Below are 27,567 nucleotides of genomic sequence, written 5' to 3'. Positions count from 1 at the left end.
CAACAACAATTATAATAATAATAGTAATAATAATAACAATAACAATAATAATAATAATGATGATAATAATACTAATAACAATAACAAGATAATAATAACAACAACAATGATAATAATAATAATAATAATAATAGTAATACTAATAATAATAATAATAATAATAATAATAATAATAATAATAATAATAATAACATTACTAATAATAATAATAATAATATTTTCTAAAAAAAAATAAAAAAAAACTGGAAAATTGGTACATCCGCCTGAAATTTCCGGATGTACCAAGGAGGATCCAAAAATTTCAGGCGGATCCTCCTAGGTACATCCGGAAATTTTAGACGGATGTACCCATCCGCCTAAAATTTCCGGATGAACCAAGGAGGATCCGCCTGAAATTTTCGGATCCTCCATGGGACATCCAAAAAGTTCAGGCAGATGTACCAAATATCCGAAACTTTTTTTTTTTGAATTAAACTTTTTAATTTCTGTAATTACCTGTTCGCCAACTCCACTGTCGCGCGCCACGACAACCGTAAGTCACCCTGATTCACCGCGCGTCTGTCATCGTCGGATTTCTTCTACCCTCCTTGGATTGGTGGTGGGTTGTGGGTGTTTGTGTTTTGAATTTTCTTTTTTTTTCAGATTTTTTTTTCAATAGAACCCTTCTAATCCTTGGTGGAACCCGGTAACTACAATACTTTACTGTCATTTGCATAGTAGAACCCTTCTAATGTAGTGGTACCCCTTACTACAATGGTTCCTTGTCATTTGCAGTTGACATTTTTTAATACACAGTAGAACTCTTCTAATCCATAGTGGTACCCGTTACTACATTGCTTTACTTGTCATTTGCAGTAGAACCCCTCTAATGCACAACAGTACCCTTCTAATACACAGTATAACCCTTCAACGCACAGTAGAACCTTTTTAATACATAGTATAACCCTTCTAATGCTTAGTGGTACCCTTTCCTACAATGGGTGTATAAATTAATTGTGATTGTAAAATTAAAGTTTTTAAATACAAATGTATTTAATTTTATTGAATATAGTATTGAATACAAATGAAATTCGAGTTTCTTGCAAGCTTTCGAGTCGAGTAATGAGCTAATGGACTTAAAGTGATTGACAATTCGAGTGTTTCGTGTGTAAATCATGTCTTGCTCTCTCTTGTAATTTGATTGAAACGATTGTCCTCTCCAATATTTGTGTTTTCATTTTCAGTTGACATATGATAGTTTATTATATTACCATTAATGTCAAGTGAATAAAGTAGTTCTTTGCCCGAACAACACTCTAATATTCACGCTCGGATATGAGAGTTTACTATATTAACATCAATATTATAGTGAATGAAGTAGTTACCACTGGGTATGTAAATATTATAGTGAGTGTTACCACTAGGGGAGGATATAAAAATTAAAGTACACATTTTTACCACGTAGCAGTACCACTAGATATCAAGTTTTCGAGCCAGAGAAAAAACAGGAAATCGAAAGCACATCAATATTGCCACTAGGTATGCAAATGTTACCACTGGGGAGGATATATAGCCCTTAGATCATGTTAATCGGATGTTCCACATGCTTCCCGTGTCATTAATGTCATTTTCGTAATATTTCAACTTTACAAAATAGTTTCCAGTTCCAATTATTCACCTTTGTTCTCACATGATCTCAATCGAGCTGCCGTAAGAAACTGAGAACTAGGAAAATAATAGAAACTAAGAACTAATACCGACCGCTCGGTTAAATAGAAATGGACGGCTAGGATTTAATCTGGCATATTAATTGTTTCAAGAATTGAAAAAAACTAAGAGGTCGTTGTCTCTCTCCTCCATTGAAGACATTCAACCACCTCTTTACCTCGATGAAGATCAAATTCTTCTTACTTGAACATGAAATCTTGAAATTCATGTTGCTAAAGATCATTTACGTCTTGAAATCTGCATCTTGAATCCAATTTTATGTCAATTTTTGACTCAAATTAAATTAGGTTTAACTTGTGTGAATTCGAAAAATTTATGCAAATTCGAAGTTTCTCGGTGCGATGCTGAAATTTCTTTATTAGGATCTGCAAAATTGATGTCTAATTAAGGTATTGTTTACAATTTTTTATGTTTATAATTGGGATTTAGAAAATTTTAGGTCTAAAATCAACGATTTTTCCAGTTTTATTTAGTGATTATATTTGTTTGTTTTAGTGAACATAGTAGCTTGAAGTTGTGTAAAACTGCAGAGATGTCTTAAATTATAATGTCTGAACTGTTTTTTTTATGCAATTACTAACTTATTTTAGTGTTTTCAAGTTGAATTTTGCTAAAATTTGAAGTTGTTCAAAATGAGGTTGCGAAAGATTGAGGTTGGACGTAACTGAAGGTGTTTGAAGCTGAAATTATATGCGAAATCAGGTAATATTTCTGAATATTTCTATATATTTTTATTTTTTTTTATTGTTTTGTTAAATAATTTTATTAGTATAAACAAGTTCATATTTTGTAACTTTGCATATCAACTGTTTGATGAAATTCCTATGAGGGATCACATATATATGTTGTCTGTTAATGGTGATTAAAAGTCTCAAACACAATTGATGTTCTATCTGAGGTCCATTTTGTTTCGGGGTTTTCTGATGTCCTGCGGGAGAGTTACAATTCCGAGACTGGAACCGGACGCCTGTACCTGCAAAATAACGGAGACTCCTGAGAGCTCCGCCTCCAACGGTCAAGTTAGTACCTGATTAAGGAGTAATTAATACAGAAATTAAAGTAATAAGGTCTCTCTAGGTGAGAGTATTTAATGTAGGTAATCTGCTTTGCTAGCGAGATCAGCCGGTTATTAGTGTGTTCCGTAAATTATTCGGTCCCTTGATTAATGAGGATTAATCGAGTATTTATAGCCTTGGGAAGCGTGCAACTCTCTAGGTTTAAGGTAAACCTAGGGCCGAACGGGCTTCTAGACTGAAATGGGCCTTGATGGCCGGTTGTCCCATTTGGCATGGGTGGACACGTGGCGTGTCTTAAGTGGTCCGTGGAGGACGCGTGGCGGAACCTGGTTGGTCCACTTGTCAAACGGTGCTTGGTGGATAAAAATCCCCTAATCATTTGCCCCTCACAGGTGGCACGCGACTGGTCACGTGTCGCCTGTGACAAGCGTCGCACGGTGACAGGCGACGGCCCGTTACAGGTGTCACCTTGTAGACGGCCGGGAGACTCTCCCGCCCAAATTTGAATTCGGAGGCGACCCTTCGCCTTCTCATTTTGCCTATAAAAGGAAGTGCTGACTTCGGTCATTTTCACATTTGAGAATTTTTGCGAGAACATTCGGACCCCTGAACTTGCTCTGACATTTTCGGACTTTTTCTGCCTACCGCCTGTTCTGACAAGCCGACTGACCCGAACTTTCAGGACTTCATCAACTGTCATCCGTTCAGGTAACTCAGTTCTCTTACTCTTAATTTTCTTTTTATTTTTTGAAATGGCACCATGGAAGCACACGACACGCCCTAAGTTAGTGATCAGCCGGTCACCGGGGACGGCTGAATCTAGGACTAGGAGTGCCGCCTGCCCTTTTCTGGACCCATCTTTGCCCTTTATACAAAGTCCGACTGAATCTGTGTCTATGCAGAACGTGATGGCCAGAACAAAAAAGACTGCTAGAATATCAAACTCAGACGGCTCCTCCCAAAGGGTACTCCTCAGCGAAACATCTGACCAGGCGCCAGATGTGGAACGAGGCGACTGTCAAGCTGACAGTTCTGAGAGAGGGACCAAGGTGTTCCCTTCTCATCTAACCGTGGACATGTCCAATTTACCTTCTGCTCCTTCTATGGGAGAGGAGGCGGGCCCCTCTAGGAGAGGGGAGGAGTCGTCCTCTTCGGACTCGTCAGGGGACGAGTCCGATTCCAGCTCTTCTGACCATAGTTCTTCTGACTCAGAAGAAAAACATAACCGCCTACAAGAGGCGAGAAGTTCCCATGCAGTGGAGAAGGGGGATAATTGGGCAGAGCCGTCCGCCTCTTACAGAGAGGAAAACACCCCCTACTACTGCAGGGTGCCCCGGGGCCGGATCGCAACCATGCGAGACAACGTGGCGAGCTTTATTGCTAACCACAAAATGGGCCCGGAGTATTTACTGTTTGTGCCGGATCCAGAAGATACTGTCGTCTGGCCGGCTGGTACCAGCTATGGTGACGGCTGTTTTGGCTGCTATGTGGCGGCCATCAAAGCTGGTCTGCGCTTCCCATTACATCCGGCTGTTCAGCGGATTTTAGATGGGTATGATCTGGGGTTATGGCAGTTAGCCCCCAACTCTTGGGTAAACGTACTCGGCTATGTGGCCGGGTGCGAACTGAACGGGGTGGAGCCAAGTTTTGAGGCTTTCGCCCACATGAACTATCTCAGCCGGACCCCTAAGTCGGGAGGTACCGGCTGGTATCAACTAACAAGCCACAGGGGTTACCTCATGACGAGAGGTAAGGCAAACAAATGGAAGGATTGGCGGAACACCTTCCTTATTATCGAGAGTTCAGACACGGAGCTGAACAAACGATTTAACAAGTGGAACAGGGATCCGCCTCTTCTTGCAGGCGGCCGCAGCATGCCGCCTGTTCCCCCAAAGGCTAAAAGAGAGATCCTAGACAAAGGACTCTTCAAAGTAGAGACTAGGGTGAACTCTACTTCAGGGGTACGAGAGCAAGTACCCCTACACTGCGTCCCGAGCTTCAAGTGGCTCTATGATGAGTACTTCTTGGCCGCCTGTGGCCTCGGCAGTCGGTGCTCTAGAGGTAGCCGGCCTGACGAATACTCTGTTTTCTCACGCCTTGTTTACTTGGGATTTTTACTAACTTTGCTGTTTATTTCTTTCAGCCGACGCCATGAGTAAAATAACAGCATCTAAGACTGCGGCGGCCATGCTGCGGGTTTCGCTAATGAAGCAGTCGTACGCCGACTCCCCCAGCAAGGAGGCACCCTTGGTAAGCTTTGAAAACTCTTCCCCTTTAAGTTGTATTATGCATATACTAACTCTTTTTGTTTTCAGTCTGGCACTCCAAGGGCTTCTTCCTCGCAACAGCCGGACCCCAAGGCCCGGAGAACGACTGTTGCAAGCTCTCCTGGGTCTTCCAGGAAAACAGTGGCGGCTGAGAAGCAGCCGGCCACTTCTTCAAAAACCCAGGCGGGGCCGCCTAGATGTATGGACACTTGCTTGTAAAAACTCACTCTTGCTTCCTTCTTGATTAGGTCTAACTTGTTTTTCCTTTTGCTTAATGCAGCCGGCCCCCAGGGACTTGACTTGGTTGAGGTAGCCAAGTCAATGGTTAAAGTAGTTCCTCCCTCTGACAGGGAGGCGGTCAAGGGTGCCGGCACCCTTGACCTCGATGGAATTTCGGGGATCCTAGCTGAGGTATACCCTTTTGAAGTTCCAGGACGCCTGTTAACCCTTTTGATTGGAAACTGACGCCTGTTTTTCTTTGTACTTAGGCCCTGCTCCGAGTCAACAGCCTTCGCAAGCCGATTGATCGGAAAAACAAAGAGGTAAAGGCCGCAAAGGCTATGGCCGCCTCCAGCTGTGATAAAGCAATGTTTCAAATTGCCCAAAATGAAGTACTGACCATTGATCTTCTTTATTATCAGGCGCAGGCGACCGCCGCTGTTCGGGCTCAGCTAGAGGCGGCCCAAAAGAAGGTTGACGAGCTGGAGGGGACCGTCACCAAACTTAAAGCCGAGCTGAAGCCCCTTCGTCAGAAAATGCACTCTTACGAAGCCATGGAGAAATCTTTGGCTAACGTAAAAGAACGCCTGGTGAACCAGGAGAAGAGTCTTACCCAAGAGCTCTCGGACAAGGCCGAGCAAGAGAAACAAGAGCTCGTCCGGGAGATGGTGGAAGACTCCGCCCAAATCCAACGCATGACCTGGGAACGACTGTTCCCCAGTGCCGACTTTGCCTCATGGGAAAGAACGTACCGCCAGTGTTCGGAAATATATAATCAACAGATCCTGGCGGCTGCTGAAGAAGAGGCGATGGACGTTGCGTTGGAGGAGGAAGAGGCTGTTGTGGCGCTTGTGCCACTTGGGGGTAAGGCATCAAAAGATGATGCAGCTAAGGCCGAGTCCAGCAAGAAGAGTGCTGACCAGGCGGCTGCTGCTGATACTGAACTGCCCCCTTCTTAAGCTTTAAGTATATTTTTTCTTTTCACGGCCTGCGTGCCGTTTGCTTTGTAATTACCCGGCCAGGGGGCCGGGGTTTTGAATATTCTGCTGGTCTTTTATGGCCGGCTCATTTTAATCAAATTTTTTGTTTTTGTTCAAATTTGTCTAAGTATTTGAAATTTGCTCACTAGACAGACTGTTGTGTATGGCCGAACGTTAAGACAGGTACAAATAGTAAGTATGCCGCCTATGCCCCTGGACGACTGGTTGTCTGTTTCCAGGATAGATGATCAGTCGGCCATTTAATCAATCGGTATTCGAACTCTTTATTCAATTTGACCAAGTAAATAGAATTACCAAGTAGCCAAGGAATTTAAGTAGGAAAACAAGCGGCGGGTACCGGTTGTTTCCCTTTATTGCCAATGTTGGCCTCTAATTTGTTATTTGTTAACCTAGCAAGAGTATTGGTTGAGGGCCTTTGTTTATTAAAAACAAGTGGACGACTCGTACCTTTTAGGCTCAGTACTAAGTTTGAGTGACTATTAAGTTAACATAGGAGTTACTTAGTCTTCGTCACAATCTTGATTGAGTAGTAAAGGTATCAGGCGGCGTAGGCCGGCTAGACCCCTTGATTTACCAATGTTTGTTGGCTATTTACTCAATAGGTTATCCAGTAGGAATAGGGGTTCGAGTGCCCTTGTTTGTATAAAACAGGCGGACGACTCAAACTTTTTAGGTTCCATACCAAATTTGAAGGAGTGACTATGAGTTAACTTTGGAGTTACTCAGTCGCCGTCACTTTTGTTTGAGAAGTAGAGGTACCAGGCGGCGTAGGCCGGCTAGACCCCTTGATTCGCCAATGTTTGTTGGCTATTAACTCAATAGGTACCCCCTGCATTTATCCCAAGTAATACAGGCGGTCATCTGACTCAGATGTCAACTGCTACCACTGGTTTGGTTAGTGATAGAGTTATCCTTGTCTCAAAAACGGCTACGTGGTTGCCCTTTGGGACAGTCGTATAGGTGCCGTGTAATTAGTTTATAGAACAATGTTCCACCCAAAAGGGAGCTGCTCTCTGCGACGAATTTCATCCGAATGGATGCCGCCGGACGCCTGCTATAATGTTGGGACAGGTCGGATTAGTTTTTAAAAGTTAGATCAGTTGACTAGGCGCCTGGTCTGATCATTCGGCCGGTGGCCTTGATAAGTTCTTGGTGAACGTAGGTGCTAAGTCAAAGAAGGGTAGCCGCCTGTTAGGCACAGGGTCGGCCAGGCCCTAATCTTTTTAGCTAAGTATTGTGAGTAAAATACTCAATGGAGAGTAGCCGACTGTAAAGGTACAGACGGCATGCCCCTCTGAAGATAGAGTGAAAAAACTCAATGGAGAGTAGCCGACTGTAAAGGTACAGACGGCATGCCCCTCTGAAGATAGAGTGAAAAAACTCAATGGAGAGTAGCCGTCTGTAAAGGTACAGACGGCATGCCCCTCTGAAGATAGAGTGAAAAAACTCAATGGAGAGTAGCCGACTGTAAAGGTACAGACGGCATGCCCCTCGTAATACAAAATTGAATAGTAAGTGCCAACTTTATTAAGTAGCTCTTTACTTTACATCATTCAAAAGAAATATTTCTTAAGGTTATCTACATTCCAAGTTCGAGGCAACGGTTGTCCGTCTGGTGTTTCCAGACGGTAGGTACCGTCCCTGACTTCCGCATAGATTCGGTAGGGTCCTTCCCAGTTGGGAGTTAGTTTGCCAGACTCGTTAGCCCTACCAACTGCTTCCATTTTTCTAAGTACAAAGTCCCCTACTTTGAGTGGACGCCTGTGCACTTTTTTGTTGTATGATCTAGTCATTCTCAGGCGGTAGATTTCATGGCGCAAAACAGCATTGCCCCTCTTTTCAGGAAGTGAGTCTAATGCCAGGCGCATAGCTTCCCAGTTTGCCTCTTCGTCATATAGCATTACTCGAAGAGTCGGCTCGTAGTGTTCTATTGGAAGAACAGCTTCTGCACCATAAGTTAGGAGGAATGGAGTTTCTCCAGTCGCCCCTTTTTCAGTCGTCCTAATGGCCCAAAGAACATGTGGTAGTTCATCTGCCCATAGGCCGCCTGCTCGTTCAACTTTTTTCTTGAGACCGTCTGAGATGATTTTATTAAAGGCTTCTACCTGGCCGTTTGCTTGTGGACGGCCGACAGATGCAAAGTAATGTCCAATTCCTTGGTCTCCCAACCAGCTTTTGAGAACAGGCGTCTCAAATTGGGGACCATTATCAAAAACCATAGACATGGGAACCCCGAACCGAGTGATGACGTTTTTCCAAATGAATGAAATTACATCTTTCGTCTTGATTCCCTTTACAGCCTCCGCCTCTACCCATTTAGTGAAGTAGTCAACGGCAACAAGTATATACCTTCTGCCGCCTGTAGCAGGCGTATATGGACCCAGAATGTCCATGCCCCACTTAGCAAACGGTAGTGGGCTGTGAATAGTAGTGAGGTCAGTAGCCGGACGGTGAATTAATTTGCCAAACCTTTGGCACTTGTCACATTTTTTCACCATCTCCATTGCATCTGCTTCCAAAGTAGGCCAAAAGTAGCCCTGCCGCCTTGCCCTTTGAGCAAGCATCCTACCACCTATATGGGAAGCACAGAAACCAGAGTGAAGATCATCTAGTATCTCTCGTCCCTTTTCAGGAGTAACACACTTTAAGAAGGGTTGAAGGTGCCCCCTCTTGTGCAGTTCCCCCTGTATCATTTCAAAACAGGAGGCTCGTTTTTTCAGTGATGCCGCCTGTTGAGGATCATCCGGCAGTGTACCGTTTGTCAGATATGCCCTGATTGAATCCATCCAGGTTGAGCTTCTGTCTAGAATTCCAATAGGATTTTCCTCGATGCTTCTCTTCTCCATTACTTCCCAAAACACAGTTCGAGGAGTATCGGAGGAGGCGGATGATGCTAATTTCGAGAGTGCATCTGCCTGGTTGTTTTCTGATCTCGGTACTTGGATCAGATGGAAATTCTCAAGGGAGCCGACTGCTTGTCGGACCGCCTGTAAATATTTGATCATGGCCGGATGTGTTGCTTCGTATTCGCCATTGTACTGACTATCAGTTGTGAATCAGAACAGGCGTCTATTTTCCTTGCCTTTCTGGCGGACTCTGTCTGGGACGCCTTTCTTTTTCTGTCGCCTGTTTCTTGAACAGGCGCACTTTCCTTGACATTGTCAAGGTCTGTTTTTTCTCCACTTGACCCAGTGGCCTTAGCAGTGGGTTTGACATCCGAGAGATAGCACTCTCGGGCCATCCTCTGATCTCCCCTTAGGGAGCCGACTGTTCCATTGTCCCTTTCAAACTTAAGCAGCATAAGTGACGGGATTATAACAGCCTTGGCACTATTCAGGGTTGGGCGACCCAGAATCATGTTGTAGGCAGAGAGTTCCTCTACAACTAGGAATCGGACTACCATGTGTCGTCCTTCCCCTTTTTCGCCCAGGCGGACGGGTAGATCAACTCGTCCCAGTGGGTGGACGACTCCTCCTCCAAACCCTATTAAAGGGTGGGAGGCCGGATGTATGCAGTCCGTCTGATATTTCAGTTTTGACAGACATTTGCTGCTGATGAGATCTGAAGAGCTCCCAGTATCTATGAGGATTCGACCAACTCTCTGGTTGGCCACTTTACATTCAATAACGAGAGGGTCGTCATGCGGCCCCCTTATTCCTCCTAGATCCTCTTCAGTGATGACAATCTCAGGAAATGTATATTTGGACGGTCGTTCTTGGTGAACGGAATTTACATCTAACCGCCTTATATTATCTTTGTTGCCCCTAATAGTGGGGCCGCCTCCTGAGAAGCCGCCTGCAATGGTGTAGACGACTGCATCATCTGTATCGGAACTGTCGGCCTGTTGATTCTTTTTGGCCGACTGCTTTTTTGAGGAAGTATTCCCCGTAGATTTCTTGACATAAGTGTCAAGATCACCTTGATCAGCCAAGCGGTCTAGGTACCGCATGAGACTAATGCAGTCGTTGGTGTGATGACCAATGTCATCATGATAAGCACAGATTTTGTCTTGGTTCCGGTTGCTCGCAGAACCCTTCATGGGGAGCGGTTTCTCAATTGAGAGCCGTCCCTTTATTTCTTTTAGGATAAACTGGTTATCCTTGTTAAACACATACTTTGGGGAATATGGTTTGAATTCCTTTTTCTTCTTGGCCGGCTGTTTAGAGGAATCAGCCGCCCAGACCCCTTTTCTTTTTTCATCTTTGTTGGACGACTGTTTCTGTCGTCCTTCTCTATTGTCGAACCTCTTCCCGTCCGACTGTTTCATTGTACACAGATCAGTCGCCTGTATATAGGCTTCTGCTTCAATCAAGGCCTCTTGAAGAGTCGCCACCCTTTTTCGAACTAAATCAAATTTGAAGGTAGACCCGTCTTTGAGACCTCTAAAAAAGTCAGTATAAGCTACCTCATCCGGTAACCCTTGAATCTGTATTCTCATCAGGTTGAACCGCCTGATGTAGGAACGAAGCCCCTCCTTTTCACCCTGCTGAATTGTTCCCAAATCAAGGGTCGTTTTCTTCGCAGGGATGTTCATTGCAAAGTTGGAGGCAAATAAGTAAGCAAGCGTCCTGAAACTGTTTACACAACCAGTCGGCAGGTTGCCGAACCATTGCTGTGCAATTCCCTTGAGAGTTGCTGGGAAACACTTGCACCAAGTGGGATCATCCAACCCTTGAAGGTACATCAGGTTGGTGAATGCCATCAGATGGTCTTCCGGGTTAGTAGTGCCATCATAGGCGCCTACTAAAACATTTTTTACTTTGGCCGGCTGAGCGGCTTCAGTAATTTCCTTGGAGAAGGCCGACGGCTGTTCACCAAGTCTAAGCAGCCGTAGCTGCCAGTCCATAGGTTGGACGTTTTTTGCTGCAGGTCCACCAAATGGAGGTGGCTGCATAAAATATTGTTGTTGCGGCACAAATGGTAAATTTGGTACCGCCTGCGCACTATGAAAGCCAGACTGTCGGGAGGTGCCGCCTGACTGACTCTCATGGTACGACTGAGTTGGCCTCATCGAGGCATTTCGCAAACTGTCCTGAAAATTTGAAGTAGAAGCCGACTCTGATAATCGGTCACTCTTCTTCTGCTCTAGCAGGTGCCGAGCATCTGTGAACGTTTGCTTTGACCCGTCCGCCTGAATATGACGAACCGGTTTCCTATTTCCCGTAGGATAACGGAGTTTTGTGAAATCAAGAGCAGACGGCTCCCGCTTCTTAGATTTAGGATGGGGAGTCGCCTCTCGCCCTTGAACTGGCTTCCTCTTCAGTGAAGTGGAAGGTTTTTTGGCCGCCTGCTCTTTGACTGAAGCAGGCGGTTTTTTGTTGATCAACTCTTGGATCTCTCCCTTGAATCCCCTCATGAAGGTCATGAGTTCGTTCCTTGTGATGGGAGCAGACCCATCAGTCGGCTGTTGCCGAGCAAGCGGTGCGCCTGCTGGCTCGCTTCCCGTTTGAAGATACTCCCGTTCCCTTATTTCAGTATGACGGGTACGGCGGGCCCTTAGGGTCCCGTCTGGAGCTGTATGAGTTTCAACTTCAAATTCACTTTCGGTATCATGGTCCGACTGAACTTGAGGGTCGTCTAGGGGACGCCTCTCTTCTGGGGTCGGTACAGACTTGGATGCCATCTCTGAAGTACTCTCCCCACAGACGGCGCCAAATGTTTCGGGGTTTTCTGATGTCCTGCGGGAGAGTTACAATTCCGAGACTGGAACCGGACGCCTGTACCTGCAAAATAACGGAGACTCCTGAGAGCTCCGCCTCCAACGGTCAAGTTAGTACCTGATTAAGGAGTAATTAATACAGAAATTAAAGTAATAAGGTCTCTCTAGGTGAGAGTATTTAATGTAGGTAATCTGCTTTGCTAGCGAGATCAGCCGGTTATTAGTGTGTTCCGTAAATTATTCGGTCCCTTGATTAATGAGGATTAATCGAGTATTTATAGCCTTGGGAAGCGTGCAACTCTCTAGGTTTAAGGTAAACCTAGGGCCGAACGGGCTTCTAGACTGAAATGGGCCTTGATGGCCGGTTGTCCCATTTGGCATGGGTGGACACGTGGCGTGTCTTAAGTGGTCCGTGGAGGACGCGTGGCGGAACCTGGTTGGTCCACTTGTCAAACGGTGCTTGGTGGATAAAAATCCCCTAATCACATTTCATTTAGATAATTTATTTAATTATGTATAAATCTCATAAAAGTAAACTAAATTTCTCTTAAAGTATACTAATCATCTCTTAAAGTAAACTAATGAGGACTTTTTGATATTTGTGTCTTCGGTGTGGGGTGCGTGGTCTAATAGGAATTCTATCGTGTTTAATGAGTAATGGCAAAATTGGGATATTGGAGTCATGAGGTCTGTTTGACTTGTTGGGGATTATTAAAACTACATTGATAGGTATTTTCTCAATTTCAATTCAAAAGTAGATCGAAACCAAATAAAAGTAAACCAATTATATTTTAAAGTAACATGGAAAACTAAAACTACTCCGTATGATTTATAATGTATGAGCAATAAGAAAAATGTAAATTGTATTTGCTCTTATCGGAGAAGAAAACTGAAATGATAGTTCTGTGTAGTACTCTGTATGTACCTTGACAGAGCAGATCATAATCAATCGGTTTATGGAGTGATTTACCGCCTAATCTCTAGTTGCATTACAATTATTGATAATCTTATATATCCTCTTAAAGTAGATAAAATTTAATGATAGTAAACCAATTGGATTCAAAAGTACATAATGATGTCCTATTTTTCGATTTAAATGCTCAATCAAATGCTAAATATAAAATCCCGAGTTTTTGCTAATTGATGCTAAAGAACTTTGGTGTGAGTTAATATACTTTTGATAATGTACTTATCAATGATTTAATTAACTAGACTGTGATGCTAAAGAACTTTGGTGTGAGTTAGATTGGTAATATACATCTCCAGCACCTGAGCCTGATTAGCCTAAGCCATCTCCCGAGAAGAACCCGCCACTGATGTAGAAAAATGGCTCCAAGAACGGCTCCAAGACACCTTTTTATGCATGTATAGACAGAGTATACCTTATTATGCTTAGAAATATACAAGTATAGACAGAATATTTGACAGTAATGGACCAAAAAAGATGATATAATAGCATTGAGGCAACATCTTCTCCATTTATTACTAGGTATAGAGCATTATGCATATGCATAGGAGATGTAGGTTCGATTCCTACATAGGTTGTCTTTAGAAGTAACTAAAAAAACTCAATAAGTAAACCAAAACATCTCTAAAGTAAATCATAATAAGTAAATATGGAGATCAAAGCTTATGTTTTCAAATTAGCTCAAAATGATAAATGACTAAAAACTTTGTTATAACACATAAACTCTAAGTCGTTGACTTTCATATCTTTACAAGATGGATGAAGTTATAAGAAACAAGTATATTGAGTTCAATGTAGAGGTTTTCTTATTAGAAGTAAATAAAACTATATCAAAAGTAAACTAAAAAAAGAAGAAATCTTGTAAAACATACAAATAAATTAAACTTTAATGCGAAGTCTAATCTTTAGATTACACAAATGAACCTACGTGGGATTTGAACCCACATCTTTTGTGCAATTGCACAATGCTCTAGCGGTTGAGCTGGTAGGTTAGTGTATATTTCACATACGATTTTTTTTTTAAAAAAAAAACCTCAAAAATAAATGAAAAAATATCAAAAGTAAAGGAAAAAATATCAAAAGTACATAAAAACATCTATACAGTATACGTAGCAAAATCATCATGAGGGGTTTGGAACTTTGGATCATTTCAAAGTGCTGAAATAGCTAGACAAATAGACCAACATACATAAGATACTATTCCAATAGAAAGAAATTCAAAATTTACAATCTCGATTACTCATTTATCCATTCAAAGTAAAGCTAAATAACTCAAAAGTAAATAAAAAAAACCTCAAAAAGTAAGTAAAAAATTACAGAGTATATGTTCTGTTCATTGTTGGTTGATGTTGTAGCTTCTGCATCTAAGGTGGATTATTGAACTAGTGTAGGCATCCTAGGATAGAAACCTTGTTGTGTAGCCATTGCAACAGCTTTTTTTTTGCATGATGCTCCTTGCATTATTTAATGGAAAAACGTGGGCTACATACATGTAATGTTCTATACACGAGCATAGTCAGTTAAGCAAACTTGGGTAAGTACTGTTTTCTATTGCTATATGAGGTTGAGCGTCAATAATTACAGTGAGATACATCAAGTATTTTTGAAGTTGTCCTTGATATTACATAAATTAAGCAGGATTAAGCTTCATAATTTAGACTATGCAATGCATGAAAAAGATGGTAGGGTACTTACATTCCTCAGCCATTAAGACATTTAACTTCTGAAGCAGGGCTGGCAGGGGTTGCATTTTCTTAAAGTGGTAAACTAAAAGAAATTGCAGTAGTAATTATTGAATTAAAGTAGACTTGATCATCCGATAATGAAAAGAGCATAAAAATGAAAAATCAAGAAAATAAGTTTAGTTACATCCCAAAATAAAGGGAGTAAAGATCACCACGACAGAACAATTTTAAGCCAAGAACAAGCATCTCAAGCTGTCAAGTATTCAAATAATACAAAAACCAAGAAAACTAACAACTTTTTTAAGAAAATATTAGAAGCCAAAGACAAATCAAAAGTAGTTCAAATACTATGTATCAATTGCTTTCCCACAACACTTAAGAGCTTGTCATATAGCAAATTTTTGAAAAAAAAAAAAAAAACAAACCATATCACAACAAGTCCTATAACGATCATTTAGTAGCTTGTTAGCAAACTAGCATTACATTCATTCCTTTAAGTCGGGCATTTCATCGAACACTTGGCGTGCAAAAAATTCAAGCATTAAATAAAATCCAACAACCTTTCTGATATTCATATTCGTATTCAAGATTAAGGACAAACACTAAAATTAAGAACAAACACTAATCGAAACCCATACATCTTTCAAAATTTACAATAATACTATATTAAACCCTAATAAACTGAAAACCTTATAAATTATCATGAATATTAAATTAACAATTAAGCATCAACAATACACTAATTTGAAGAGAATATATAAAATAAACAAAACCCAAATTAAGCGAAATTGCAAATTGCTAAAACTTAAAATAGCTAAAATTCCTAATTTCAAACTCGAAATCATTCAAAAACGAAAAAATTTAAAACTAAATGAACAAAAATAACAAAAAAAAAAAAAAAACACAATAAAAAAGCTTACTTGTTAAGAATTAAGATGCAACGAAAAGCAAATAAAATCGGCTGTCGAAACCATTAGAAAGAACGCAGCAATATCGCTGAAGAGAGGGAATTAATATGTAGAGAGAGAAACTGTACGAAGAGAGAAAAAATGAAAATAAAATCGGGTTAGATTAAAGGTAGTCATTCAAAGCTCAAAATTACCAGTTTACCCTTAATGAGGCGGGTGTGATGTAAATTGCCTGATCAAATAGATTTAAGGGTTAGGATGAGTTCCTAGTTCCTATTATCCACCTTGGTTCTCACATTATCTCAATTATATATATAACCTAGTTAAGGTGAGAACTAGCCGAATAATAGAAACTAAGAACCAATTTTGACCGTTAGATCTAACACAAAAGACGCATGATCTAACGGCCCAAATTTGTTGAGACAAATTAAATGAACACGCAAAGTTAAGCTCCATTTTCTGTCTCTTCTCTCTCTCCTCCACCATTTTCTCTCTCTTCAAAATCTCTCAAAAACCTTCGAAAAACCGCTCAAAATCTTCGAAAAACCGCCATAACTGCCAATTTCAATTGTTTAATTATGCTATATCAGAACAATTCAAGTTCTATTATCTACATTTCTTCAGTTTCGAAACAAAAATTGTCAAAAATTAGCAAAAATTGGCGAATATTAGGTATTACTTCGAAACTTTGATGTTCATACTCTTTCATTTAATTTTGTTTCAATTTCTTACTTATTTTTCTGTTTTTTTGTTTGAATTCGTTGAATTTGAAGTAGCAGAAGTTAAATCGAAGTTCTATTTCTGTGTTTCAAAGTTTAATTTGCTTGATATTCAAGTATTTTTTGATTTTTTTTTTTGTTTTTGCTCTAATTTAATTTGATTTACTTTTAATTTTTGGTTAAATTTGTTGTAATTTAGTTTAAAATTGGTTAGAAGTTGAATCAAAGGTTTTATTTATTTAACTATTTACAAATTTTGTTATAAATTTAGATCAGTTCTTTTTTTTAAAATTTTTTTTTTTTTTTTTTACGAAATTTGGTATAAATTTAAATCAGCTTTGTTTTTACGAATATTGGTAAAAATTTAGATCTATTTATTTTTACGAATTTGAATAATTTTGGTTCTATTGCGACTAATTTTGAGTAAGTTTTGAGTCATTTTAGTTAATTTTTGAGTAATTTTTTTATAATAGCTAAAAGAAATTAGATAAAAGTTGATATAAAATAATTAAAAGTCAATAAAATACTGTATAATTTGTTTGAAGTTAAGCGATTACTAATTTTTATCTTACTTTCATTAATTTGGAGTAGTTTTTTGTAATTTTCGGTAGTTTTCTTTGATTTTGAATGGTTTTAAATACAAGTTGATAGAAATTGGCTAAAAGTAACTTTAAATTGATTAAAAGTTAAACAATTAATGTATGATCTGTAGCTATAATGGCTTTGTATATATAAAGAAATTGATGTGGTTGAAATGAGGATGGATTTTTTGTTTCGTAATGTTGCATATATAGAAACCATTTGTTGTTGTTATTATAATTACAAGAATTGATCTGAAAGTATATGTCAGGCAGCATGATTCAAACAAAACACCTTGCTAGTTTAATATTTTATCACTCTGTATTTTAAGTCTTGAAGTATAAATCCGTAAACAAAAAAAAACCATCAATCTATATTATAAGTTTAAATTTTACTTAATTTTACTTTTGGCATCTTAAAATTATATATCAAAAAGCATGTTTCATTTATGTTTTGAATTGCATGATGATTAAAATGACGAAAAGTCCAAAGAAAAATGTTGCAAATAAACCTCCAATAAAACCTGCTGCAGCAACCAAAAAATCTCTAAAGAAACCTGTTGGAGATAAAAAGAAACCTCCAAATACAAAGAAACCTCAAAGGGAAGATCCTGTAGGAAAAAAAGCTTCTGCAACAAAGGAAGCTCCTAAAGCAAAGAAGATATCTCCAAAGAAACCTGCAGATTCAAAGAAATATTTAATTAAAGGTATATTATTTTAAAGTAAAAGATGCAATTTATAAAGTAAATAGAAAATTTATAAAGTAAATAGAAACAGTTATAAAGTAAACCATTTGCCTTTATAAGTCTATGCTATCAATATAAATATTATGATGCATACAATTAAATGATTGAATATAAAAAGTAAATGATAACTTTAATAAAGTAAATAGAAATGCTTTTTAAGTAAATATATATGTTTTTAAAGTTATTTAACATGGTTTTGTGTTTATATACTAATTGTATTAACATAAACTCATTGTTAAACTTAACTGTATTAGGTGCTAAACTTCAAAGGATTTCAAAAAAGCAAATATTAATAAAGAGAAAGCTTAAGGAACTTCAACCTTCAAAAGGTTTATAAAATTTTATTGTATTAGGTGCTAAAGTTAGATTGATATGTTGTGAATTAGGTTGTTTGTTCTTGAATGTTTTAATTTTAAAAGTAAATGTTTAATATCTTCTAGTTTAACAAAATATAGGGGAAAAAAAAAGAACAAAAGCTGAAGGTAAAGATAGCAATTATGAACCAAAAGCAGATAACAATGAAGAATCTGATGGATCATCAGAAGAAGACAAGAAAAATACAAAAGCTCATTTAAAAAAAGAAAATGAAGCTTAACAATTTAGATAAGGAGGTACAAGAAGTTATAGACGTAGAAGATGGAAGTAACAATGATGATGGTGATCTGGACATCAAGAAAACACACTGTAGACCTAATGCAGTATTCGATATTATCAAGACATTCAGTGAAAGACAGAAATTAGATGTTATAAGTATTGGATTTGAAGGTTTACTTGAACTAAAACTGACACAAGTTCTAACAAAGATGCTTCCATGGCTTTGTCATCATTTCAATGAAAATAGTTGTATGTTCAAAATTGATATGCTCAAGGAGTTCTTTGTAACCTCCTATGATGTTCAAGATGTTTTCTTGCTTCCAAATTTAACTGAGAACAAGTTGACTTATCAATTAAGGAAGCAACCTTTAGCAAACATCACAATTCAGAATGAGTGGAAGAAGAAGCTAGGAATTGTAGAAAAAGATGACATTTTTGTGAAAAATTTGGAGAACAAAATAAAGTCTCTACAGGAAGGAGGTGATGATTTTAAAAGGTTCTTTATGATTTATGTTTGCAGCACATTCTTGGCCCCTATTGCAAACACAGTGATAGATTACAAGATAATCAATGTAACTATGCAAACAGTGTAAAAGAAATACGTAACCTAGATTGGTGTGGTTATGTACTCAATAACTTGTGCAAAGCAGTTTGAAGTTTCAAGAAAAACAAGCATAAGGAATCAAGATCAAGAATAAGTGGATGTGTCCTGATTTCTTCAAATTGCGTACTTTCATCACTTTTCATTTAGAGGGCAGCTTGAACCAACAACATTACCCTTGATAAGATATTGGACAGATAAGAAAGTAAGAAAAAGAATTGCAAGTGAAGCAAAAGCATCATTTGGTCAAGGAGAAATCCTAAAAGATGTATATCTAGTTTGTAGAAAAGGAGGTCAACAATCATACTTAAGTGATGTTATTGAGACTGCATCCAAGAATTTTGCTTACAGAGAGAAAATATTAGTCTCTTTCAAACTTCCAGATGGTGTGATGACAAACAGTGAGATACATGAGGTTGCACATGATGTGCGTATATTTCTATCTTATATTTAAATTTTAATAAACACAATTTCATATTTTATATTTATTTGTTCTGCTCCTATATTATATTCATAGTTGTTAAGTGAAACGTAGATTTTAAGTAAAGACAGTAGTAGTAGTAGTAATAATAATGTTTAGTAAATGATAAACAAAAAAATAAATAAAATAGACTGCAAAGTAAACAAATTAACATTAAAAGTAAATAGTACCATTTATCAAAAGTGATCTGTGTGTAGCTGTTGATGCAAATATTACAAACCAGGCATCAGAAAAAACATTCAACTTTTTGAACGAATTTGCTTCTAAGATTCAATGTTCTGTGAATTGTGGGAAAACAGGAACTGCAGTGAATATGTATGCAAGTGTATAAAGAGCAACAAAAGCAGAATGCAAGAAATACCAGAATTGCATCAAGTGGTGGCTGACTATTGTTTTCTGAAAAACAAATCAATGAAAAGGTAATATTATTCTTTTACTTTTAGCATTGTTTTATTTACTTTATTTCAAATTCCTTTTACTTTATAAATATTAATAAAACAACTTGTTTTTGTTTAATTATACAGTGAACAACTTATAGCATTTGAAGCTCCAATTGCAATACCAAGGGATGATATGATAACTTTAGCACCAACAGTCCCTAATCAATTGATAAATTCAAGCATTGTTCAAGCATGGTCATTTTTAATGAATAAATCAAGTTTGATGGCCAAACCATCATGCTTATTTTTTGGGATTGACCACAATGTAAGTTATACAATGAATAAAGAATAGAATACATACATAATATATACTAAATATATGATGTGTTTTGTGTTTTCATGAATATGCAGAGACCACTAAAGATTTCTCTCGCGTCTCAGAAAACTTCTCAAGAGGCTAAAGATCGTTCTCCTAAATCAGTTTTGGCTGGACTAAGCCAAACTTGGTTAGATTGGCTCCAATTGTGCAATGTAAAAGACCAGTTTATGGGGGTTGATTTGGTAAGTTTTCAAAGTAACCAAAAAACTTGATGTGGAATATGAGTTTTTAGAGTTGAAGGAAATGATATATGTGTCAGATTTCTTGAAAGAAAACAAGGATTGTATGGAAAACATGAGCTTGAAGTTTTACAAAGTGATTAACTATGTCACTATCAATTATGACAACTTACTTAACAACAAGTATGTAATTATTTCAATTTGTTTTCTTCATATTTGCAAATAAAATTATTCTAATGATAAACACATTACAGTGAAGTTGTAGGTTGGTTTGGTGAATCAATTGAACTAACAAGAGAGGATTGTAATTCATTGCTGGATGAATGGAAAGTTATAAATAATTTGATCACTGTTATGAAAAAGAGAGAGAAAGGCCCGAGAATCTTCTACTTTAGATTTGACTTCATGGTAAATGATACAAAAATACAATAATACTTTGAATTTAACTTCATGTTTACAATACAAAAATACAAAATATATAAATATACAAAATTTGTTTGGAAAAAAATGCAGGAAGCATTATCTGTTTGTTTGAGAGCAAATGGGAAAAGGGGAGTGACCACACTTCAAAAGATATGGGAAGAATGGACAAAAACTCAAGCATTGGACTTGGATGCAGCTGAATTTGTAAGTTAAAGAGAACCTTTTTAAAGTAAATAAATCATTGTTTAAAGTTAAAGAAAATAGCTTAAAAGTAAATAAAGAATTCTTTAAATCTAAAGAATAAATAATTTGTTTTACAGATAATTCTTCCTTTGAAGATGGAAGATCATTATTTTGTTGCAATCATAAACTTAAAAAATGAAACAGTTGATTACCTGGACATCACAGAGTACGAGGATACTACTGAATGGGTATCAATCAAGAATTTTATTAAAGAGACAATAAGCACAATAGTAGTTACATCTTTTCTGATTAATATTACAAAGCATATGGAGTAGTAATTACATGATTTTACCAACTCTACCAATCTTCGTATATATACCAGTTCATGTCTTCTTTCTAGCCACATACAATTGTTAGTTTAATTCCAGCCTTAGTTATCACTGTGTAGATAACTGTCAATTATATTATGTTGGTTAACAGGAGTGGTTTTCATGGATGGTGCTTATTGTAAAATGAAGGAAGAAAAGTCCCATTTTTATGGTCAGGGTCCGTTAGTGGCTGGTTTGAAACGACAACAAAAGGGAGCATGGAATGGTGTGTGTAAGTGGTGATGTTGTGTAGTGCAGGTTAAGCAATTGGTGGGGTGTACGATAATGAGTAGTAGCAGGGGAGGGAAAAAGTAGGGTATTGGGGGAGTAAGGAATGTGGATTTATTTCTACTTTTGCTCTGTTTTATAACAGAGATAGTAAGCACAATAATATAAGTTAAATTTTTGCCAGTAATTCTGTTTCAATGTTATCTAATAACAATATATATGTTGCAGGTATTTCAAATTCCAAAATTTTTGAAGAAAAGAAAGCATCCAAAAGCAGAAGAAATGTTGAACTTTAATCTGGGATTAATAGAACTTCCTTTTCTAAAATCAAGGCAAGACAATTACTCTGGAAGCTATCTATTTCCGCACATGAAGGCTTATGATGGTATAAATGGATTAGGATTGGGATCTATCAAAGATGTGAGTTGACATTCCTAATTTTATAAGGTTTAAAAATTTATATATGCATTACTAGAAGCATTGTCTTAAGTTTTGTGAGCTTTTTGTTTCTCTTTGGTTTTTTATCCAAGAAATTAAAAGATTGAAACACCATCATGTAAAAACACTGCTTATAATTCTTCTCAATGAAGAAATTCAAATGCAAACCAAACTACTTGCAAATGTTGAAGAATGGGAATTAAAGACAAAAAAAAAGTAAGAATTATGTTTTTTTTTCATATAAAATATAATGATTTTTTTTTACAACCTTCAACTAAATCTTTAACTTCATTAATATTTTAGGAATCAAAATAAAACAAAGATAACAAAGGGAAGAACAAGAAATATATAGAAAGGGTGTTGATGAAGAAAAAGGAGATTTGGACAACATAGATATTCTATTAGTATGATGTTTATATTAAGGATTTGATTTATGTGATGTTTAATGGATTCATATGATGTTTGGAAGAAGGATTTGTATTTATATATATATATATATACATACATATACACATATATATATATATATATATATATATATATATATATATATATATATATATATATATATATATATATATATATATATATATATATATATATATTGAAGCTTAAGAGTTTTGATGATGATGAATAAAAGCAAACTTCAACTAATGTGATTTTTCTAAGTGTTGTAATAAGTAGAACAGATGAAGTCGTCTTTGGAAGTGGAAGAGTAATCTGTCTATGGAGACACAAGTAGAATCCAAGGAAAGTTAAAGAAAGTAGAAGAAGAGTTCCTCACTGGAACTAACTGAGTTCCTTAACGGGAACATGATAAGAAGCTCTCAAACAGGAGCTTGATAACAAGTTGAGAAGATTGACTTGGTCTACGTTGAAGACAGCAAGTTCCATAAGAACTTGGCCTGCGAAGTTCAAGCAAGGAGCTGGAGAGTGAAGGACAGCAGGAACTCAATCCTGGTTTGCGTAAAGCCCAAGTATCCTTAACGTACAACGATTGATGAGATAATCTAACTAGAGAATAATGTAAGTCTTTTTGTTAAGTTTATTTATCTATGGATTATTGTAAATATGTTAGGTTAGTTTATGCATGGAATTTATTAGAGGCGTGACAAAGCTTGGCAAGCTTAAAAATGGAAAGTTTATAAAAGATAAGTTTTCAATTTATGAAAAAGATTTTCTAAAAAGATTTTATAGAATCTCGTTTTACATGATATTATTCTTTTCATAAATTATATCTTTGATAAATTTTCAAAATAGATTTTCTTTACAAAAGATTTACATAAAACGTGTTTTATGAAATTGGTAGTTTTATAATTTCTATCTTTTTGAAAATCCTACTTTACATATAAGTACTTCTTGTATATAAAGTAGACTTCATAATTTACACAACTCGTGAGTTTATGCGTGAAGAATCTGAAGAGAGCGTTTAAATGTAAGTTTGCTAAGTCTAAACTTTGTCATATTAGTTTTGGATTCCATGTGTAGCTTTCCTATCACATATTAGAGTAAAAGAGTTTGTATTGTTTTGGTTTGGGTGAGTGTTTAGCTTATTGCATACAGATTGTAAGCTTCTAGGTTGAAGCTGAGTGAGTAGACATTCAGGGAGTGTCGAGTTGAATCTAAGTCTGGGATTGGGTAGGATAGGGTCCTATTGTGTAGTAAGTTCAGTTAGGAACTTGTGAGAAAGGTCTGATTAAAATAGGTTGTAACTAGGAGAGTTTTCCCTATTATAGTGAAGTGTTTTGGTGTTTGAAATCCCTTGGAGGGTCGAGGTTTTACTTCTAGTTGGGCCCTGGAAGGTTTCCTCGTAAAATCTTGTGTGCTTTGCTAAGTTCCTTTATATTCTATTTTAATTCCGCAAAAGTAGTCAATAGGAACTCACATACAATTTAACCCCCTCTTGTACTGTTCGTCTCAACTAACAATTGGTATCAGAGCTTTGGTTCTCGTGTTGAAGAAAATAACTTTGCTAAGTAAGTTCCTGAGGAGAGATGAACTATCGAGAGAAGCTTGAAGAAGGGTACTCTACCCAACGTCCACCTATGTTCAATGGTAAGTTCTATACCTACTAGAAGAACAGGATGTAGATATTCATCAAGGCTGAAAATTACCAGGGTTGGCGCGTTATTAAGTCTGGTGATTTTGAGGTAACCAAAACTAATGAGAAAAAAAAGGTAGTTCCTAAACCGTTATCTGATTTTGAAAAATAGGATTTTCAAAAATATGAATTAAATGCTTTAGCTATTTAATTGTTGCACTGTGGACTTGGACCCTATGAGCACAACAGAATCATGGGATGCAAGTCTGTTAAGAAAATATGGGATCTACTGGAAGTTACTCATGAAGGTACAAACGAGGTAAAACATTCCAAGATTGATTTATTGATGTCTAAATATGAAAGATTTGAAATGCTACCTAAGGAAACCATAGAAGAAATGTTTAGTAGATATAATGATATAATCAATGAGCTGGGTTCCCTTGACAGGTATATTCCTATAGATAAACAGGATAGAAAGGTGTTCCTCAAGATGAACGTAGGAGATCTAAGGTGTATGCATTGCAAGAAACCAAGGACTTCACAAAGTTCAACATGGAACAGCTGGCTGGATCTTTAATGACTCATGAACTTCACTTAGGTTCCAATGCAAAAAGTTCTAAGAACAAGAGTCTTGCTCTGAAAGCCCAAGACTCAGATGAATCTGAAGTTGATGAAGATGAGATGGCCATGTTAGTGAGAAGATTCAAGCAGATGATGGGTAATAGGATGTTTAACAAGAACAAGAAATTCTCAAGTTCCAAAGAGACTACCTGTTTCAAGTGTGGTTCAAAAGATCACTTTATTAGAGGCTGTCCTCTGAAGGAAACTGATCAATCAAAGTTCAAAGGCACGGACCAAGCTAAGGATTCCAAAGCGTACAAGCCATCCTTCTCAAAGGAGAATGTGAGAAAGGCTATGACAGTTTCCTAGCTAGGGAGACTCGGATTTAGAAGAAGAAGAACAATAACCCTCAGAAGAATCAGCACACTTGTATCTGATGGCCAAAACAGATGAAAAGGTTAAAGGAGCTAGAGGCTGAGGTATGGTTTACTTCTAATGAATTAATACATTTCTCTAAAGAAAAACTGATTGACGCTGTTTTGGAAGTTCAAGGTGATTTAATGGATCTTTATGTTGAAAAAGCATAAAGTGACAATGCACTTAAAACTTACAAAGAACACAGTAAATGGATAGATAAGATGAAACTTGATTTTCAACAAAGATTCTTTTACTTGTTTGACGATAATGTGAAGTTAAAAGAAACCGTTGAACGTCTAACACATGATAACATACTTATGAACGTGGAACCCTCCTTATTGAATTGAGTGGTGCTACCCCTAACTCTAAAGTTCCTCTTCTTGATCAATATCCAAATTTTGAAAAATTAAAGTCTGATTTAGAAGAACTAAAAGTGGATAAAGCAAGACTTGAGGGGGAACTTTAAAGAGCTAGGAAGGGAAAACAACCCATAGAGTACTGATTAGGGAATTTTTCCCTACCAATCACCATCTGACAAGTGGACCAATCAGGTTCTGTCATGTGTCCGCCGCACGGGCCAATAGGAGCCTGCCACGCAATAGGTGCTGATCAGTCCACCATGGACCAGTTACGACATGACACGTGTCCTCCCCCATGCCAAATGGACAAACCGGCCACCTAGGCCCAACGTCTTGTGGAAGCCCAATCGGTCCTAGGTTGACCTAAACCTAAGACACGCACGCATCCCAAGGCATATAAATACCCTCATTAATCCTCATTAAAGGGGGTGAAGCCAATTAATTACTCTCTCCGAGAGAACACACTTTACCTTTTTTCCGCATTTATTACTCCTAAAGCAAGTACTAACTTGATCGTCGGAGGTGGAGCTCCCACCACCCGGAGTCTCCGTTGTTTTGCAGGTACAGGCGCACGGTTCCAATCCCGAAATTGTAACTCTCTCGCAGGACACCAGAAAACCCCGAAACATTTTGGCGCCGTCTGTGGGGAGAGTACTTTCGAGATGGCATCAAAGTCTGTACCGAATCCAGAAGAGAGACATCCAGTGGACGACCCTCAAGTCTACTCAGACCAAGATACAGAGAATGAGGTCGAGGTTGAAGCACACACGGCCTCAGACGGGACCCTAAGGGCCCGACGCACCCGTCACACCGAAAGGAAAGAACGGGTAGATTACCAAGCTGGACCCAGTAATCCAGCCGGCTCACCGCCTGATCAGCAACAGGCGGCTGAAGGATCTGCTCCTATTACAAGAAATGAACTCATGACTTTCATGAGGGGGTTCAAGGGAGAGATCCAAGAATTGATTAATAAGAAGACGCTTGCTACCTCCAAGGAGCAGTCGGTTAGAAAACCTTCTCAGTCAGGAAGAAGGAAGCCTGTACAAGGTCGAGAGGCGACCCCCCACCCTAACTCTAGAAAGTGGGAGTCGCCTGTGATCGACTTAACAAAGTATCGTTTTCCCTCACCAGGGAAGAGAAAGCCCATTCGTCATGTATAAGCAGATGGGTCAAAGAAAACATACTCAGATGCTCGACTGTTGCTAGAGCAAAAGAAGAATGACCGACTGTCAGAGTCGGCCTCCACTTCAGATTTCCAAGATAGTCTGCACAATACCTCTATGAGGTATACTCAGTCAAATTATGAGAGTCAGACAGGCGGTACCTCCCGTCGGTCTGGATTTCATAAAGAACATGAGGTACCAAACATGCCATACGTACCGCAACAACAATACTTTTTGCAGCCTCCTTTGTTTGGAGGACAGGCGGCAAAAAGCGTCCAACCTTTGGACTGGCAACTACGGTTGCTAAGACTTGGAGAACAGTCGTCCGCCTTCTCCAAGGAAATTACAGAGGCCGCCCAACCGGCCAAAGTTAAGAATGTGCTAGTAGGCGCCTATGATGGCACTACTAACCCTGAGGATCATTTGATGGCGTTCACCAACCTAATGTACCTTCAAGGGTTGGATGATCCCACTTGGTGCAAGTGTTTCCCAGCAACTCTCAAAGGAATAGCACAACAATGGTTCGGAAACTGATGAGTGACATTTATGTCACTCTTAGGGGTAGTATTTAGGTTTTTTTTCCTCTTATTTTTCTTAGGTTTTTCCACCTCATTATCCTCTTATGGCTTCTTTTTGTGTTGATGAAAAGTAATGCTTATTTGCGCTTATTTTGATAATCTTTATGCATTATTTTATCATCCCCATGCTCTCGTGAACTTTGGTATCTTCTGCAGGTTCCGTGACAGTCCTATGCACGGTGGGAGGCCCCTTGGCCAAGTATGGAAGCCATGGACAAAGGCAAGAGGAGCAAAAGGGAAGGAGAGGAAGCAAGAAAAGGAAGTGCAAGAGGAGGTGTGGCCGAACCTCTGAAAGGTCCGGTCGAACCTTGGTGTGGTCAAACTTTTGAAAAGTTTGACCGAACCTCCAGGGTGCAGTGAAGGCGGTGTCAAACCAGTTTTCAGCAATTTTGCAGGAGAGGTCGAACCTCAAAAGTTCGACCAAACAAGGATCAGGGAGGTTCGACCGAACCTACACAGGGTTCGACCGAACCTACCCTGAGTCCGACCGAACCTACCCAGAGTTCGGTCGGACCTTTTCCCGATCTCAGCCAATTTTGTACGGACTATTTAAGGTCCTTTTGAGATCGTTTAAAAAAAAGAAGAGAAGAAGGACAGTAGCCTAGTTTTCAGAAACCTCTCTTAGTTTGAAACATTCCTTAGGATTAATTTAGCTTAGTTTTCATCAAATCAAATCATTGTATTAGTGAAATTCAAGAATTATTCTCAAAGTTTGGCAATTT

General features: G+C 38.3%; 2 protein-coding genes across 8 annotated transcripts; both read left to right on the top strand.

Moving 5' to 3' along the window:
- Nucleotides 1–1,811: 1,811 nt before the first annotated feature.
- LOC110700143 lies at nt 1,812–27,061 on the top strand. Of its 7 annotated transcripts, none has more exons than XM_021877638.1 (8): nt 1,812–2,096; nt 2,308–2,409; nt 19,448–19,567; nt 19,673–19,853; nt 19,940–20,089; nt 20,600–20,713; nt 21,517–21,708; nt 22,396–25,326. In XM_021877638.1, the coding sequence occupies exons 3-8, from the start codon at nt 19,497–19,499 to the stop codon at nt 22,408–22,410; spliced, it is 723 nt and encodes a 240-aa protein (XP_021733330.1). In that variant the 5' UTR covers nt 1,812–2,096; nt 2,308–2,409; nt 19,448–19,496; the 3' UTR covers nt 22,411–25,326. The 7 variants fall into 7 exon arrangements, 4 of the variants coding, with proteins under 4 accessions (XP_021733330.1, XP_021733331.1, XP_021733332.1 ...); XR_002507140.1 differs by lacking the exons at nt 1,812–2,096; nt 2,308–2,409 and adding exons at nt 18,676–19,094; nt 27,002–27,061 and having other exon boundaries at nt 22,396–22,752; XM_021877639.1 differs by lacking the exons at nt 1,812–2,096; nt 2,308–2,409 and adding an exon at nt 15,987–16,101.
- Nucleotides 17,202–17,809, top strand: LOC110700201 (histone H1-like). Its single transcript, XM_021877708.1, has 2 exons — nt 17,202–17,433; nt 17,727–17,809. Exons 1-2 carry the CDS (start codon nt 17,202–17,204, stop codon nt 17,807–17,809), a joined length of 315 nt encoding a protein of 104 aa, XP_021733400.1.
- Nucleotides 27,062–27,567: the final 506 nt, after the last annotated feature.

This window comes from Chenopodium quinoa, unplaced genomic scaffold, assembly GCF_001683475.1.
Source record: "Chenopodium quinoa cultivar QQ74 unplaced genomic scaffold, ASM168347v1, whole genome shotgun sequence".
Lineage (NCBI taxonomy): Eukaryota > Viridiplantae > Streptophyta > Magnoliopsida > Caryophyllales > Amaranthaceae > Chenopodium > Chenopodium quinoa.
The sequence above is the reverse complement of the archived record's forward strand: the minus strand, read 5'-3'. Positions and strand labels throughout refer to the sequence as shown.